General features: G+C 41.6%; 1 protein-coding gene across 1 annotated transcript in view; it reads left to right on the plus strand.

Moving 5' to 3' along the window:
• Positions 1-18,164, plus strand: part of plekhh3 (pleckstrin homology, MyTH4 and FERM domain containing H3) — a 45,616-nt gene that overhangs the window by 9,097 nt on the left and 18,355 nt on the right. Inside the window, exon 2 of the mRNA XM_066643061.1 lies at positions 10,072-10,121. Within this exon, the coding sequence (XP_066499158.1) occupies positions 10,072-10,121 (50 nt within the window). The remainder of the gene's footprint in view (positions 1-10,071; positions 10,122-18,164) is intronic.

Here is an 18,164-nt window from a genome sequence, read left to right on the forward strand (position 1 = left end):
GACCTCCATCTACACACAAACACAGAGCTGGTACACCATCACCAGCACAAGCCGGGGCTGTTCCTATGCCACAGTTTTGAGAAAAAATAAAATGACCAGGCTCTGGCCTTTCGTACTGGTTTGTATAATCTCCGTAGAAATGTTTGACTTAACATGGGATGAACCTAAGCTTAAGAGCAACATTCATGATAGAGGGCTCTTTATATCACCAGCACTGGTCTGTGAAGAGGTGGAAGTGTTTTCTGAAGCTCCGTTCAGTACTTCTGATTAGAGCTGGTGTGGCGTTTGGAATCCAGACGTAATCATTGCCTCTTCTCCATTCCTCGTACTTGAGGATGGTATGTGTCCACATTCACTTTCTCTCACTGCATTGGCCTCCTGGCATGGACACTTTTCTGTCCTTATGGAAACAAAACAAACAATGAAACGGCCCCGCCCCCATCTACAGTACGGTTCAATACACTCCTCCCACTTTTGAGATGTTTTTCAAAGCTCAGCTAGAGGTAGAATTAGCTGGAGCTAGGGTTGTAGCTGCCTTTTCAAGGAACCAAAAGGGGTTTTCAGAGGCCCTCTTTTGGCACCCTTATTTTAATGAGTCTGGCTCTTTGGCAAGGCTGACTAACGCCTGGCTGGAGAGACGGGTTCTAGGCTGCAGTGTTTCAGCAACATAGAGTCCGACACAGTAATCTGTGTTCAGATTCATGAGAGATTCAGAATTCAAGCTCAGAGTTTTGAAGTTACGTTGAGTTTTGCTGTGCTCCAAACAACTTTATGTTCAATGATACAGTTACTGAAAGACTGAGTGTCAGCTGGTACCAATGGCGATCATTTATTTTCTTCAAAACTGAAGTGTAATTATAGAACAAGCATCACCAAACGGTAGCCCTCTGTCCAGACCTGGTCCAATTGGCATGGCCAGTTCATTAGGGAGCGCAAAAGGGACGTAAGGGGTCAAATTTAGGAGACAGCAGCTTGCTCCGTAATAAGAAAAACTGAATAAGAAACATTTTCTATATAATCAGACAGGGCCATTTATGTTCAATCTTCCTGCAGCTGGTTCTAAACCAGTGAGACTTACATGTTCTGAAAGTCTGGCATTAATCAAAAGCATCACTAAGACAACAAATCCTGAGGTCTGGACCTTTTCTTGGTGGATAGTTTAGCTGCTGGAGCACACTGCTACTGAGTTACCTTTACTGAGTGTAATACTTCGCTTGACACTCACAGTTCTTTTACAGTATTACAATTTAGTAATAATTCATGATAACTTTGTTGCAGATTTAAATCAGATGTGATTCTATTCACTTAACTGGGCGTTATCTTTAGCTGTGTCCATTATTTGCTCATTGGCTTTCTACAAGGCTGTCATTCATAGCTGGAGGTTGATCAGTAAAAGCGCGAGGAAACAGCCTCATTCACAAGGAGGTAGACGTGTAGGTTTATGACACCACTCAGTCTTTTCTGCTGAGCCAGCCGGCCGTTTACTGCCTCTCTCCGCCCTGGTTAAACATTGACGACTCTTATTACACACACCCTGCTACACTCCTTCACCGGCACACACTCTTCCCTTCCTCTAATTCTCTTTAACTCTTTTCATCCTCCCCCTCATCCGACCAAACAGGGCCTTTATTCTAAAAGCTAAGGACTGTTATTTTGTATGTGTGTGTGTGTGTGTGTGTGTATGTGTGTGTGTATGCACGTGTGAGTGTGTGCTAAACTTAGCAGGCCTAGTTGTAAAATGTGGTGTGTGTGTGTGTGTGTGTGTGTGTGTGTGTGTGTGTGTGTCTGAGAGAGCGAGAGAGCTGTCAGAGGCCCTGCTGTTGACTTGGATAATGTTTCAAACTGAGTGCAAAACCGGCTGCAGATTTTCAGGGGACTGCATGTGCAGCTCTTAGCTGGAGCCCTCTGCATGGCCAATAACAAACATGATCCTGGAATTGCTGCTCTGAGATGGGACCTACCTTTACAGCCCATAATGAGCCAGATTATAGTCTAGATTTGCAGCTTTGAGCTGAAACCGTCTCTGAAAACGAGCATGGATGTGCAGCTCCAAGATGGGACCCTGTGCATGTCTTATAGCTTTTAACTGGCACCGTTTATATGGTACATAGTGGTGTCAACCTTGAGGCGCAGCACTGAGCTGTAGTCTACATATGGAGCTCTGAGCTGGAACCTTCTTTATAGCCTTTTGTGAACATGGTCCTGAATGTGCAGCTCTGAGCTGGAGCCTTCTGCGTGGCCCATAGTGAGTTGTACTGTTCAGACTTGAAGCTCTGAGTTGGAATACTCTACCTAACTTATAGGGAACATGGTCCTGGGTGTGCAGCTCTGAGCTGGGACCTTCTGCATGACCCATAGTGACAGTGTTCATGGATTTGCAGCTCTGAGTTGGAACCCTCTTCATTCTTCATAGTTTTGAATGGACAGCTCTGGATGACCCTGAATACTTTCTTATTTATTACAATAATTCATCAAAGAAGAAAAGCCCCTTTTCAAAGTTTACACTTCAGGACGCTGTCAGTAGATGTGTTGAAGATATGTTGAGGTGTAAATGAAAATCCTCCAGACCCTGATAACCATTAGTTACAGCATCAACACTAAGAGGGTCATGGATGAGAAATGGTTGAGCTTTAGAGGGTTTTTATCTCTGCAACCCTGAGACCAGCATGAGACATTACTCCACTAAAACCTAGGAGGAGACACGTATGAGATTTATGACCGTTGATGTTGTGAGCTCTGCAAACATTGGACTCAGAACTGGAGAGGGGCAACTTTTAGCTTACTCTTTAACCTCCTGACCCCTGGGAGCCCCTCAAGCCAACACGGACTGTTCTAGCAGAGAAGTGTATGTGGATATGTGTGTGTGTGTGTGTGTGTGTGTGTGTGTGTGTGTGTGATAGCGAACCTGCCACGATCTTGAAATATGATGCTGCAGAGTGCACATACACACACACACACACACACGCACACACACACACACACTACAGTGTTTGAAAAGGGGATAATATGTCTTGTATGTATTTTATATGAAACGTGAAATGAGCTTTAATCATCACTGCATTTAACCCATTCATGGTAGTGGACACACACACACACACCCGAAGAAGCTGGCAGCCACCTTGGTGCCCTGGGAGCAGTTGGGGATTAGGTGACATGCTCAAGGGCACATCAGCCATGGATGGTGAGGGAGGAGAAAGTGCTATTCTTTCACTGCACACTGAGGATCAAACTAGCAAGACTATGGTTCCAACCCACTCAAACCATTAGGCCATAGCTCTGTGTGTGTGTGTGTTTTGTGTGTGTCTGTGTGTGTTTCTAATCCTGATGTTAATGTCAGCCAACCGAGAAGAAATGCTTGTCTTCTGTCAGTTTTCAGAAAGGACATTAAGCACTTTCCCCAGTGTTTTTCTAGAAAGTCAGGACAATTTTGTTCAGAAAACAGACTGAGACATATACATTGAAGAGTGTGTCAAAGCTGAGTGAAAGGAGTATGTGAGAGGGTAGGATTACACTGACGAGGTAAAGGAGGCCTCCATTGATTCTGATAAAACCCTCCAGTCACTCGGCCAAAGGACAGCGGCTCTGCCAGAGGACAGCGGCCAGTACTGGGAACACGCACACACATTCACTGACAAACCTCACCCCTTGGCCAGCCAGAGTGTGTGTGTGTGTGTGAGAGAGAGAGGGAGAGAGAGAGAGAGAGAGAGAGAGCAAGAGAGAGAGAGGGACAGAGAAGGTCAGGCGGTTAGTATAAAGTGGACTGTGGGCTTATGGCGTTTTGAGAAGCATCTCCTCTGTAATTTTCCAGGAAATCACCTTCAGCTTAATCATCACAGTGGAACAGACTAAAACTGGATTTGGCTTACGTGTGTGTGTGTGCGCGTGTGTGCGTGTGTGTCTTTCCCTCTTTCTCTTCTCCTCTTTACTCCATCTATTTCTCACTTTTTCTTGGTGTTTTTATATTTTTCTCTTTTCCTCCCATTTCTTTTTGCTTCTTTCCTTCTCACTTCCTCTTTCCTTCTCTCTGTCTGTCTCTCTCTCTCTCTCTCTCTCTCTCTCTCTCTCTCTCTCTCTCTCTCTCTCTCTCTCTCTCTCTCTCTCTCTGTATTTATCAGGCTTATCAGAAATGACCACATTCAACACATGCGCTTTCACTTCCTTCACCTGAGTTTGTGTTTGTTGCCGTAACCGTCACTGCCAGGAAACACACTCCAAACAACCTCTGAAATTGTTCTTTGTAAGTGCCCTGGCTCTGTGATGTGCGAGTGGCTCATTACGGAGAAAGCCCATGTGAGAAACAGGCATCAGAATGTGTAGAACGTGTTTTGGAAATGTAATGGCATATTTTCTAAAGCTTTCCCATCAGAGTAAAGGCTTACACTGTAGAAGAATAGGAGTTGGGAGGGAAGGAGTTGGGTGGTGGGGGACACTCCAACCAGGACGACCAGGGAAGCCTTGCCCATAAACAAGGGAGACACAGATCTCCTGTGGACATTTAGTGGCTATCTCAGTAACATCTCACACTGGATTTGCTGAGATGATAATAACCCTCAAAAGACTAAACCATTTCTCATTCAAGACTCAGAGCCTCTCAGTCTTGATGCTGTAAATCAATGTCGCTCAGGGCCTGGAGGACCGCCTGTCTCTTTTTGTCTGATGCAGTATCCAAGGAGGCATCTCTGGAATTTCAGCACGATCCCCATGACGTCCCATGAGACATCAATGAGCAACATTTGAGCAATAAAACCTTCCATTAGTGTCAGATTTAGAAGCAATACAACACTGTGAAGAGAATGAGGACCTAGGACTGAGACTAACCCTAGCCACTGGCTGTTAATCTCAGAGCAAAGACCAAATGCTCCTGTGGTTAGCCACTTTAAGCTGCTTCAAAGAGTTTCTAGGTCATACCGTTTGACCTCACCAAAGCACCAGCTGCGGTCAGGACCACTCTCTTTCCTTCCTCCCTCTCTCTTTAAAGAGGGGAAATGGGAACGCAGGAATGTGAGGAAGAATCCGGACATCCGCCCCTTGATTCCGACTGTCACCTTGACCCACTCTGCTCCGGCATCCACAAGACCAGCAATTCAGAGCTGGAGAAGCAGAGGCAGGGTTTTCCAGGCCTGGATTAACCTGGCCCAGGGCTTAAAGTGGTAATCTGGCCGACCCCTTCATGGCCAGTCCCCACTGTTTATCCCACATGTTGTCAATCAGCGATTGGTCCTTGAGTTTTGCAGTGGAGCTACAAGGCTAATGTTGCTAATGAGTGAAAGAAGCTTATGACCATTTAGCAATGTAGTTGTGGTCACCATGAAGATAGCACCAATAGGTCAGTAGAGTCAGCACACAGTAAACTAATCTAGGGTGGCCCAATCAGCCATAACATGACCACTTTCTCTATAATTTATCTATAAATTATATATCTATAATTTTAAATATAAAAAAAATATCATTTTAGCTCCATGGACAGCCATTTGTAGTTCTGGAATTACAAACTGTAGTCCATCTGTTTCTCTGCATACCTTTTTACCTTTTTAGCCCCTTTCAACCTGTTCTTCAATGGTCAGGACCACCACAAGGCCACCACAGAGCAGCGCTGTGCCCCAAAAATGTGTCCTGTTCACTGTATAATGCACTTTGTTGGGGTTCCGTCATTTTGTAGTTGTGTCCTGAAAACATAGCAGATAAATATTAGTGCACTCAAACAGTCCCATAATGCACTGCAAAAAGTAGTAAACAACCCATGTTTACTAGTGGATAGCGGACACACATAATTCACTGCGGCCTTTGGTAAAAGCCCAAGAGGTAGTGTCCGAAAACGTTCACTACTCTCCTGAATTCAGTTCCCTTAATAGTGCACTGTATAGTGAGTAATATAAAGAATAGTGAGTAGGGAGCCACTGTGTACACAGCTCAGGCTGCACTGACACTGATGTGGTGGTTGTGTGTTAGTGTGTGTTGTGCTGGTACAGGTTGATCAGACACAGCAGTGCTGTGCCCTGTGGTGGCCCTTTGGGGCTCCTGACCATGACAGTCCAAACCAGTCTGTTACTGTCGAACTATAAAGTGCTGTGTGGTCAGTTGAGCTGAGAGACAGGACAGTGAGTGTAGAAACAAGGATTGTGGTTGTAATATGGTTAACCTCTGTAGAGAATTGGTCAATGTCAGGTCATTTTAATGTTTTTGTTCATTGTTTCATAGTTCCTCAGAATGACCTCAATCCAGAATAGACTTCAGTAAACAACTGGTATCATGTCATATCAATTTCCCTTTTAACTCCTGTTGAAAGTCTCAGAATTATACCTCTATCTAAAAAAAAAGGAAGTTGATGACAATGAAACTGGTGCTGAAATATCAACAGAGGCGTTGTGGTGATAGTTCTGAGAAGAGCAGGAGAAGACAAGAGTGGGGAAAATTTGGAATTAAACAAGTCCCACAAGGGGATATATTGGAGACCAGTAAGAAGCGGAAGGATTATGGAGGGGGTTTCTACTCTTGCTGGGGAAATATTTCTGCCTAAAACCTACACTGTTGTGAGCGTCTGTACTTGTGTATTGGTGTCTGGTTCGTTCTGTAGTTACACCACCAAAACACTAGGGCTGAATCATAAATATCTTCCTCTGCACTATTTAGTTATTAAAGTGCTATTTAGAAAAGAATGTAGTTTACATGCGGTGCCAGGAACGAAACAAATACCATCCCGGGACATTTTTCCCACATTTGATTTTCGAACTTTTTATTCCATAAGAAAGGGACATAATGCTGAATCTACATTAAACTTAGATAATACAATGGTTATCATAGATTTTAAAAGAGAAAATACTGACAATTGTGGCTTTATGGTTCACGTCTACATCCATCTTGGAGGTGATTCACAAGGCACTCATAGCCTTTCGTTTAAAGTGTGCTCTTGAAATATCTCTGTTTCAAGGGGAATACATAGCCCTTCACATTGGCCCTACCGCACTTTCCCAACAAGAACTGAGGTACCCTCACCCATAATCAAATTGCAGGGGTAGGCTTTCTGACCTGAGACCTTTACTACTCCTCAAATGTTTGTAGGCACCAGCTCAATCCAAATTTCTCCTCAAAACAAGGATATAAATGTTGACTGTCAGTGTGAGTCCCTACTCAGCTGGGAAGACTTTTGGCACTTTTCCACTTCATGATACCTATACGGCTCTACTCTGGGATTTTGTTTTTTCGTTTAGGCAAATGTTGTAACTTGCAGCTGAAACAGGTTCCTTTTAAGTCCCTGCTCCGATGTAGCTCCAAGTGAGTCAAGTAGGGACTAAACCATGAGGTGTAAACCATGCAGAGCACAGATTGGTCAAATGTATGTTGCTTAAAAATAATCCAGCGAGATCTGGACGTGCAATAAGGAAGGAAAAAACTCTACTGATCTCTGAATTGATACACAGAGCTGTGTTCAGTTCCAAACAACAACAACAACAATATTCAAATATAAGATGAGTAAACAATGCTTAATGTTACTGCTGCAGTTGTTGTGGATTTCAAAGCCCTTGGCTTCGGTTACATTTTGGGGTTGGGGCCGTTGTAGTGGAAAATGAACCAGGGACAAAGTACCAAGCAGTGAGTAGAGCTGAGTTCATGTGCAGATGCTTCAGAGTGATATGTTCTGTTAGGAATAACAGAACACCAGGCTCGATTACCAAACACAATCCCTGACTCAATTCTGAGGGATTCAACCAGGAAACATCTGATCACTGAGGTTTTCTCAGAATTATTATTTTGGATTCTGAAAATGAAAGGTTAGGCTGCCCCTGGTGTTGTAGGGATTTTTTTTTTGCTATCCCTAGAAATTCCACTTCCCTTTTTCTGCTCATGTATCTCAGTATACACATGGAGGGACTTTTTTGGCATTTATATTGGCATGGTTTATGAGCTGCACACCAGTGTTTTCACCAGCAGTTCAACTAGGCCCTTCACAAGATCCAAGTTTTGGAAGTTAAACCTGAAGACAGTTTCATCAAAAAGCACTCTTTGGCTTGTCCACCAATATTTGACCAGGGACGACTGGACTAATCAGAATTTCTGGGGCTGTTTCTGTGGATAGGGGCTTCCTCTGGTCTTCTGTGGGAGAAGAATAAAGGGATTTTCTGCTTTCACTTCCTTTTTATGCCTTACACAAAACGCTTTCATTTCTGAACTTTAGATTAGTTAGAGCCAGAAGGACAGTCTGAACTTGATGTAGAGGTATGGTCAAGACTGTTTATTGGATTTGAATTATATAAGATTAGAAAAGTAGAGGCTATCCTCTCACTAGTTTTAAAACAGGTTTCTTGGGATAATATTTGCAGCAAATAGTTCTAGAAAAACAGCATCCATTTTACTTCTCATTGCATACCTCTTCTTATCATCAGTATACAGTGTTCTCAGAGAGAGGGTCTGGATCAAACACTATAACGAGTTTTAGGGGATCAAGCCAGAATTTACTTGAGGATTCCTTTCAGTTGGAAAGACTCTGGACTGGGAAATAATGTAGTATTTATAAGAGATTATAAGCAAATAATCAAATCATGCATAACTCAGCACCTTCTTCCCCCAGAATACTGCCTCAGGTCACAGTATTTATTCATTCATTCATTCATTATCTGTAACCGCTTATCCAGTTCAGGGTCGCGGTGGGTCCAGAGCCTACCTGGAATCATTGGGCACAAGGCAGGAATACACCCTGGATGGGGCGCCAGTCCTTCACAGGGCAACACAGACACACACCTACGGACACTTTTGAGTCGCCAATCCACCACCAACTCTCACAGGCAGTCACCCGGAGCGGGAATGGATCCCACAACCTCCAGGTCCCTGGAGCTGTGTGACTGCGACACTACCTGCTGCGCCACTGTGCCACCCCCTCACAGTATTTAGACTAATAATAATAATAATCATAATAATAGGATAATATATAAATTTCTCCCATAAAAGACCCATGAATGCGTTTTTTTTTCATATTTTCAAATCTTGACTGGACCCAGAACATGTCGGCATACTAATAATTTTTAAGAGAAACACTGGTAGAATTTAAAGCTTATAACATTACAACAACATGACATGTTACAAATAGAAAAAGACACAGGTTTCCTTCTACTTAAATACAACTGCTGTTCTATTGGTGCTGTGCAGCGGTCCTCAATTATTATTTGAGTAATGCTTTGATTAAAAAAAAAGTCATCCTTGACTTAGACCAGAAAATGTTCTTAAGCTCAACTGGAGATTTGAAAATATGAATAAAAAAGCATTCACGGGTCTTTTATGGGAGATTTTTAGTGTTTGTTTTCTGGAATTAGATTTAGAATTTTCTGAATAAAATGAAAAAGAAATTGTCAGGTGAACAACACATTAGTGAGACCAGAATATAAAATATAATTCTTTGAACTGACAACCGGTTCTTTAAAGTGGTCACAGTGTCTTTCAGTTTGACTACTGCAGGGGTTTTCCACTTCCTTCTATGCCTTATACAAAAGCAGACACTTTCATTTCTGAACTTTAGATGGGTTAGAGCCAAAAGGACTGTCTGGACTCGAAATAGAGGTATGGTCAGGACTGTTCACTGGATGAGGGACTGGACTTAAATGACTTTAGATTTGAAAACTAGTTACAGTAAACTATTTCTACTGGGCGATAGTCCTGTCACTACTTTTGAGGCAGGTTTCTTGGGATTTTATTTGTAGTGAATTCCTGAAAACTTCCATTTAACTTCTCATTGCATACCTCTTCTTATCATCGGTATACAGTGTTCTCAGAGAGATGGCCTGGATCAAACACAACAACGAGTTTTAAGGGATTAAGCCAGAATTTACTTTAGGATTCCTTTCAGCCTGAAAGCTCATTAGTCAAACCAAGAGACTCTGGACTGGGAACTACTGTAGTGTTGAGGAGACAGGATGAGGATGTACTTTCTGAACTGAATGAACTCTCTAAATAGCTAGATCATGAGCCATTCCTCATCGTCAGACCAGTTCTAATCACAGAAACGTTGCTTGACTCAACTCAAGTTTTAATTGGTTGGATTGGACACTTGATCCCTGATTTTTTTTCTTTCCTGCTCTACAGGGCCAACTGGAAGTGACTATCTCTCAGCCCACAGCAAATGGCACGCCCAGGTGAGTTCATCCATATTTATTACTAAGTGTGAGATTTATGGAGCTTCTTTATTTATTATTAGAATTATGATGTACATTTTCTGGAACTTCAATGAGAGTAAGTTTCTAAATGTCTGACAGTCCCTGAATGATCCAAATGCCTCATAGAGTGGGACCCCCGCATGGGGGTGGCCATGTTTAAAGTCAGTTTAGTACAGAATCTCTGATACATCCAGGCCACTTAGTGTTAGTATTGTGACAGTTCCTTTGAATATAATTATTAGAGTTATTGTGCTTTTAAATTCACACAAATGTATTTTTTTCTTCTTCTTTTGACTCGTGTTCATTTGTGTAGCATCGAGGGGTGTTTAAGGGTTTGTAAAGCACACGCTTGATGTGTAGCTGGTCATGGCGAGAGTGTTTGATGTATGAAATTAGATGTGTGCGTGTGGTTGTGGTTGAAAGGATACTGAAAGTTTTATGTGTAGAGAGTCCCTGATCTTTGAGGAAATTGTACAGATGTTATTCATCCCACAAAATCTACGTCTTTTTATTTTTATTTCACTACAGTTTACAGCATCCTCAGGCTAATGAACATCAGTCGTGCTGAACAAGGCTTGACCTGTTTGGTTAACTGATAATATCAGCTGGTGTTACAAAATGTGGTTTATTGATATTAGCAAATGTATGACAGATATTGTGTCTGTAAAGATTGAGGATTTGTTTTTTTAATTTGTGTTTGTTTTGTTGTGGTATCACAGAGATTCAGAATTATAGTCCTTTGTTTCGGAAAATGCCAACGGAAAAACTGGTGAATTTGAAAACAAAACCCTGTAAAATGCATCTAATGACACAAGTTTTAATGATTTGAGCTAATGAAAAAACAAAATAATCAAGAGAGAAAACAGAGCATTTTATAGCATTATATTACTTAAGGTTGAGGTTGCTGTTGCTGATTAATTAACCCCTTAAAGGACTATGATCAGTCAAAATGCCCAAGCTTGTATCACACACTTTTATAAGAATTACAGTCAGCTACGTTTCCAAGGTTTAATATGTGAAAAAGAAAGTAATCCAAAGATATGATTAGAATCATTTTGGCCCATAATATGTAGTTATATATTAATATTTCAGCATAGTTAACAGCTTTATTGCCTGATACGACTGGAACAGAAGTCATTATTTCAGATGTGGGTTTTAGTCAGTGTGTGACTCATAGTCTTTTTGAAATGTGTTCAGGTTAATTTCTTTCCAGTGGTAACACACACACACACACACACACACACACACACAGGGAAATATATATATAATCTATACAACAGATTGTAGCCCATCTGTTGCTCCACCCCCTCTACTTCAATTTTCAGGACCACCACAGAGCAGATATTATTTGGATAGTGGATAATTTTGGTTGGTGGATCATTCTCAGTCCAGCAGTAACACTGAGGGTTTTAAAAGTCCCCCAGCACTGCTGTGCCTGATCCACTCGTACCAGGGCAGCATACACTAACACTAAAACACCACAACATCAGTGTCAATGCAGTGCTGAGGATGATCCGCTACCCAAACCATACCTGCTCTGTGGTGGTCCTATTTTTGCCCAATTGTTGACATGTGAGGATATGTCTAATGTCATTCTCAAACAGAGGTGTATTGAGATAATCAAGGTTTTGTTGAAACCTTGTCTGGTCATTAGCCTTGTCCACACAGAGCAAAAGGTCTGTCAGTAAACTAATGGGTGAGGCCAGGAAGGAAATACACCTGGAATACACTGAGTCATTGAATTTTATACCAGGAGAGGTATCACACACACACACACACACACACTCCGCCGCTTTGCTGTGGTCTGTGCTTGCCTCTGGACTGGACAGTCAGTGGAATTCCAGGCAGGAGTCTTAAATAAACAAGAGCTATTTTTAGTTTTTAGTGCAGAGGTCTTAAACTCTGTCTTATTCCCACCATTAATGTGGGGTGGGGGGAGTAGGGCCAGAGAAAGAGGAGGCTATAGAGAGGTAGAAATAGAGGGAATAAGAGGAAAGGGAGATGGACAATGAAAAGAAAGATAAGTGAAAGAGGGAGTGAAAGAGTGAGAGAGAGAGAGATAGGGGACAAAAGTGAAAAAGGACAGAGATAACTTCTGAGGGAGGACAGAGAGTGAGAGAGAGAGAGAGAGGGACAGACCCAAACTTTTTAAACCTTTGAAGTTTGAATTGTTGCTACTAAAGAGAAATGACATATAAATCATTTGTATGTTTTGGTCAGAATGATGGACACTTTCGCAGTTTGACCACAGTGCCGCGTTGTTTAGAGTAGTGCAGCTGTTGAGGTTGACTGCACACGTGTAGAAGCAACACAGCTGGATGAGGTTAGAGTGCAGCAAACTGAGGTCACCAGCAATGCCCTTTGACCCCTGTAATGGGGTCACTCTCAGTCTGAGGCATTAACCCGGTCCCCGAGTGTGAGCCTTATCACCTGTGCCTTATCAACTACCGCAAACCAGCGTGAAAATGGCACCTGAATTTCACTTATCAGTTTGACCCTTTCAGTGAAACTAGTAATTATTAAAATATGAATAATACATTTACAAATATTAAAATTCAAATGAAAAAGAATTAAGATGCAGGAGCTATAAACACAACACTTCAGATTTTATGTGTCTTTTATTCTGACAAAAAATACCACATGCTCTACCTACTGCGTCATTAACATACAATAACATGTAAGAATGTCTTTTTAACACTTGATAAGGTGATATGAGGTGATTATAAAGCAGAAATATGTGAATTTCTTTTTTTATATAATCATTTATTCATTCATTGTCTGTGAGCGCTTGTTGCATGCACACAGAGGAATTTGTTCTCCGCATTTATCCCAATCCGTGCAGTGAAACACACATTTACACACACACTAGTGAACACTAGGGGGCAGTGAGCTCACACGCCCAGAGCGGTGGGCAGCCACAGCGCCCTGGGAGCAGTTGGGGATTCTGTGCCTTGCTCAAGGGCACTTCAGTCATGACCTGCCGGCTCTGGGGATCGAACTGACAACCTTCCGGTTACACACCCAGCTCCCTAACTACCAGGCATATTTTCACTGTCCAATGAAAAGCGTGTTATCTCTCAAAATAGTAACTTTACAAGAGAAGGACAAAAAACCTTAACTTCCAGCAAAAGTCAATGTAAAAATACTTTATTCCAAGTAATTTGGGAGCATTTCTATTGGTCCATTCGTTATGGAATGTGTTCAAATGCTGTATTAAACTAAATATCTACAGAAAATTGAGACATATTTTTAATCATAAAGCGATGATATAACAACTGAATTATAAATGAATTATAAAGTATTGTTTATGTATAAATATAGCTATATAGCTATATAATGCTATGGTTTAAAATGAATCATGAAGTAAATGGTATATAGACCAACATTATTATAATTTTGTTATAATGTGTTACAGTTCTAACATTCTGAAATTCCCAAATCACAGTGTGTTTTTAAGCCCAGAGGGTCAGATCCGGTTTAAGTTTAGCCTTAGTTTGGGTCTGGGAAACTGCCTTTGTGAGTGTGTGTGTGTGTGTGTTTGAGAGAGAGAGAAAGAGAGAGTGGGTCAGATTGAGTTTTGTCATTACTGGAGCAGTCATTGATTAATCTATGTGACTGAAGTTTGGCTCACATGGATGTTTGAACACTCACACTCACACTCACACACACACACACACACACACACACACACACACACACACACACACACACACACACACACACATATGAATCCTCCAGTGTTGTGTTGCAAAACAGTGAAGCTCTATTCTTGTAGAGATTGAGCAGAATCTATTACCTTTGGTTTGAGTTCATGTTGGGTTTATCCTCCAGAACAAATCATCCATCATCAGCACCTGATATTACTAATGGCTGAATGCAATCAAATCCTCACTGAAATGTTCAACTACTACTCTAAAGCCTTCAAAGTCCCCAGAAAGAGGTCTAAACTCATTATTAATACTCTACATTCAGAAATAATGTTTGATGAGCAGGTGTCCACAAATATTTGACCATATATTGTCCACTTAGTCTAAAACCTAGTCCTGACACTAACCTTAATCTCAGGGTTTAAAAGGCAGTCTCTCTGCTCTTTGGTTTCTCTGGAAAGAACATTCATGTTTTTGTGTAATGATCGAGCAAATACATCAAGTTTTCCTATCGTCATGGGGACATTTGGGCTTCTCAAAGTTTATAGTCATGCCCTCTCTCTCCCCTCTGCAGATCCTTCCTTAGTGTTTGTTTTGAAATGTTCCCTGCTAACATGGGACACACATATGGTTTTGGTTAATCCGTCTCCACTCAATACACACACACACACACACACACACACACACACCTCAGCTTTACTGCTCTGACACCAATAGTATATATCAGATTTCAAACTCTGCAGTGTTCTATTGAATTTGTGCTATAACTACGCCAAAAAAAGAGAGTTGAGTTACAAAAAAAGAGAAACAGTGAGAAGGCAGACAGAAGGCCTAAGAGGGATAGATAGAGAGTGAGAGAGAGAAGAGAAAGAGGTTGGCCCAATATTTTTTTCTTTTTTTAAACCTACCCCTTGATTTTGAGTGTACACTTTGATATTGAGTTACAGAGTGTAGTGGTTAAAATCTCCCCCTACAAAATGTGGCGGCCCTTTAAGAGCCCGATACCACATTAGCAGCTCTGCCAGTCTGCAGTGATATCAGAGGAGCGCAGCTCTTCAGAATAATTCATATTATCGTCCACTCTTAACGCTTCTGTGATATGAAACTGAATTCAGTTCGTTATTATGCAGATTTTTCTTTGCAATTTCCAGTTCCACCTTAAATTTTGCAGGCGTGTCAGGCACCATGGCTATATTTAAGGTGGAACTGAAAATTTACTAGGTTAATACAGAGGCATTAGACTCCTGGTGATGTTTTGTGCTTGTTATGAAATTATGGATCATAATACATTGAAAGTACATTGTGATAATACAGTGTTTTTTATATGAGAATATTTTTGTGGTTTGTTTGGTCGAATGCACAGTGGTGGAATGTGCCTATGATAGTGCTTTTCCACCAACGTGGAATGGGCTCCGTTATGGTTTGAAACATTCTAATTTTGAACTATTCTGTACATTTTCACCAACAAAAATAAGAAACATAAAAAGTTCATTTGTAGTGGGAACCATAGAATAGTATGTTTTTCAGCATGAACTGTGACAAGATCTAGTTGTACAGGAGCAAGGAGCAATGGCAACACCCATGAAGAGTGTACAGTGTAGTGTTCTACATCTTTTAGCATCAAAAGTTGATCCCCGTTTGCATTTTGGAGAAAAGCAAAGGTCTGTAACAACAGCACAGATTCTTGCAGATCATCTATATGTTCCGCCATCTTCTCACTTCTGTTTACTGCCACTGTGCAGTGCCCTCTGTCGATGACGTATTCTGTGGTGTATTCTCGGTTCCACTAAAACTGGTGTAAAAGCAGACTGGTTCGCTGAAAAGCACCAAGGTTCTTATAAGCCCAGATGGAACCAGTTCAAGAACCTGAGTTCTTATGGTGGAAAAGGGCTATGAGAAAACTCTGCTTGAGGAACCATGTCACCCTAAAACTTCTCCTACCCTTCTATCTTAACAAGACTTGAGACACCCAACCTCTAGGCAAAATGGAGGGAGGTGAAATAGAGAGAGAGAGAGAGAGAGAGAAAGAGAGAGGGGATAGTGCTGGGTTAAAAGTAGAGAGAAAAGGCAGACAAAGTGCCTCTGTCCGTCTTTTCTCTCTCTTTCTCTCTCCCTTTATTTATAGGGCTGTGTAACAGTTTATCAGAGTGCAGTGTTTTGCTTTAGAGGGTGACTTGCACTCATCTTTTTGCTCCCTCTTTTATTCCTGTCGTTTAATCCTGCATGACAAATTGTTTCCTGCTCTGCGTTTTCTCTTGCAGGAAGTCACTTTGCAGGCCCTCCCCCTCCCCCCACCACTGCCGAGGACTCTGGGAAAAGAGTGGGTGTCAGTTGGGTTGTAGAGGGGGTTTGATTGGACAGCTGTGGAGAATTTGGTTTATTCCCCCATCCCTTTGGCTGTCTACCCATAATGCTTCAGTGAATCTATACGAGCCACTGTAGGATTTACATATGAACTCTGCTTTTAGTTTTCCAGACAACACTGAAGAAATACAGCAGGCTTTGGGAATTAAAGTGGGACATTCTGCAGTTATTCAACACCAGCTCATTTACCTTTAGAGGAGGTAATATACATTGACCATATAGCTGTCCAGATTAAGTCTAAACTAATCCATCTAAACACGTTTATTTAATTATTTGTCTTGTTGTTTATAGTTTATTAACATTAAACATAAAACCAGAGATGTAATAAAAGAGGAGGAGACTGTAAACTGTAAAAGTGGGTTTGTATACATGGAGAAGTCCCGCCCTCACTCTCTAAAACAACCCCCCTCATTAGGATACGCCCACTAACCAGAAAAAAAAAAATTAATAATGAAGTTTCATCAGAATTTGCCTGTAATTTCAAGGTATCCTTTGAGATATCAACTACTGGATGCCTTCATTGGTGCCAGCCCCAGTGTATAGTGTTAGTGGATCGGTGGACTCAGCTGACCAAGGTGTTAAGTGTGCTCTTATCAGACGCGTCTCTGCTCAAATCATATGTGTGGGGTGTTTTTGAAGTAGTTTTTGCTGCTGGCATTCTGCCAGTCTTCCACAGCCGTACGTCACATTTAGCCTTTAGGATGACAAAGAACACCACCCTGAGGCCAGGCCCACGGACTTTATCAGTGTTTGGTGGTGTGGACATTATTCAAAGTGTGTGATTGTGAGTTTGTATATGTTTTTAGCTATTTTTGAGGGCCTAGAATGGGAAAGATATAACAAAACAGAGAGTTATCTCACTATTCCAATGCGTACTCTCAATCCTGTGCACAGTAAACTCAGATTTCTGAGACTGGATCAAACCCATTGACAGATTTCATCTTTCAAATCCCATAAAGTGACCAGGATGTTAGCTTGGTTATCAGGATTTTCGGTGCATGTATACCCTTCCTCTTTTTTCTTTAGTTTTCTATGTCTGTGTTTGAGCAGAAAGAGAACCAGATAAAAACTAAAAGTTAATTTCAAATACTGAAAGTCTGAATTAACCAAAGATCTGATAAGTTATGGTAGCTTGCCAGCTAGGTTCTTAGCTAGCTAGCTGGCTAATGCGCATGTGGTAGTATGGTATGTTTAGGGTATACACATCTCTTTTACCACTAAATTATTGCTTGCACCTAAGTAGAATTGGGTAAGGTTCAGCCTGTAGCAGCACGTACACAATCGTATACGGAAACATGGATATAACAGAAAGATAGCCATCTGGTTTGTGTGTGTGTGTTTGCGGTAGGTTCACTCACAATAGGTGATTGTGTTTAGTGTGTTATCAGTGTTAGTGAGTCCAATGTGGCCATGGCGATCTGTAGCTGCCTATTCAGAATGAAGGCCAGAAGTGTTTGGACAGGAGGAAAGAGAAAGGTCAGTGGCCCGCTCTCTCTGAGCTTTGTGAACTGAGCCGGATAGTGGTCACAATCTGCTTTTTACAAAGTGTAGTGTGTGTGTGTGTGTGTTTATGCTTGCTTCAAAGTAGGAATACCCCTGCCTTATAGTCACAAAGGGCTGAGGGTCAAAAACAGCAGGTTCCCAACTCACTAACCTTATGTTTTTGGACATTACAAGTCTAATTAGAGAAAGGATATTATTTAAACACTTCAGAGTTTCTTTATCTTTCATTTCATGCTTCACTAGTAACTGCTGTGTTATGCCCTTATACAATTGTGGTCAGTTTTGGGGGAGAGAGAGAGAGAGAGGGCCATTCTACCCACCCAGAGAGAGAGAGAGAGAGAGAGAGAGAGAGAGAGAGAGACCAGTTGTACTCTTTTGAACTCCTGACCTCAGAGAAAGTAGGGTTTTGGGCAGCTTTTGTTTGAGCCAAATCAAACATCCTTGTGGTCAAGCTTTAGCCCTTGGGCCCTAATGTTGGCAGTGCTGCTTTACAGGAACAGTCTGGCCA

The sequence above is a fragment of the Hoplias malabaricus genome, chromosome 13 (genome assembly GCF_029633855.1).
Source record: "Hoplias malabaricus isolate fHopMal1 chromosome 13, fHopMal1.hap1, whole genome shotgun sequence".
NCBI classification, from domain to species: Eukaryota; Metazoa; Chordata; class Actinopteri; order Characiformes; family Erythrinidae; genus Hoplias; species Hoplias malabaricus.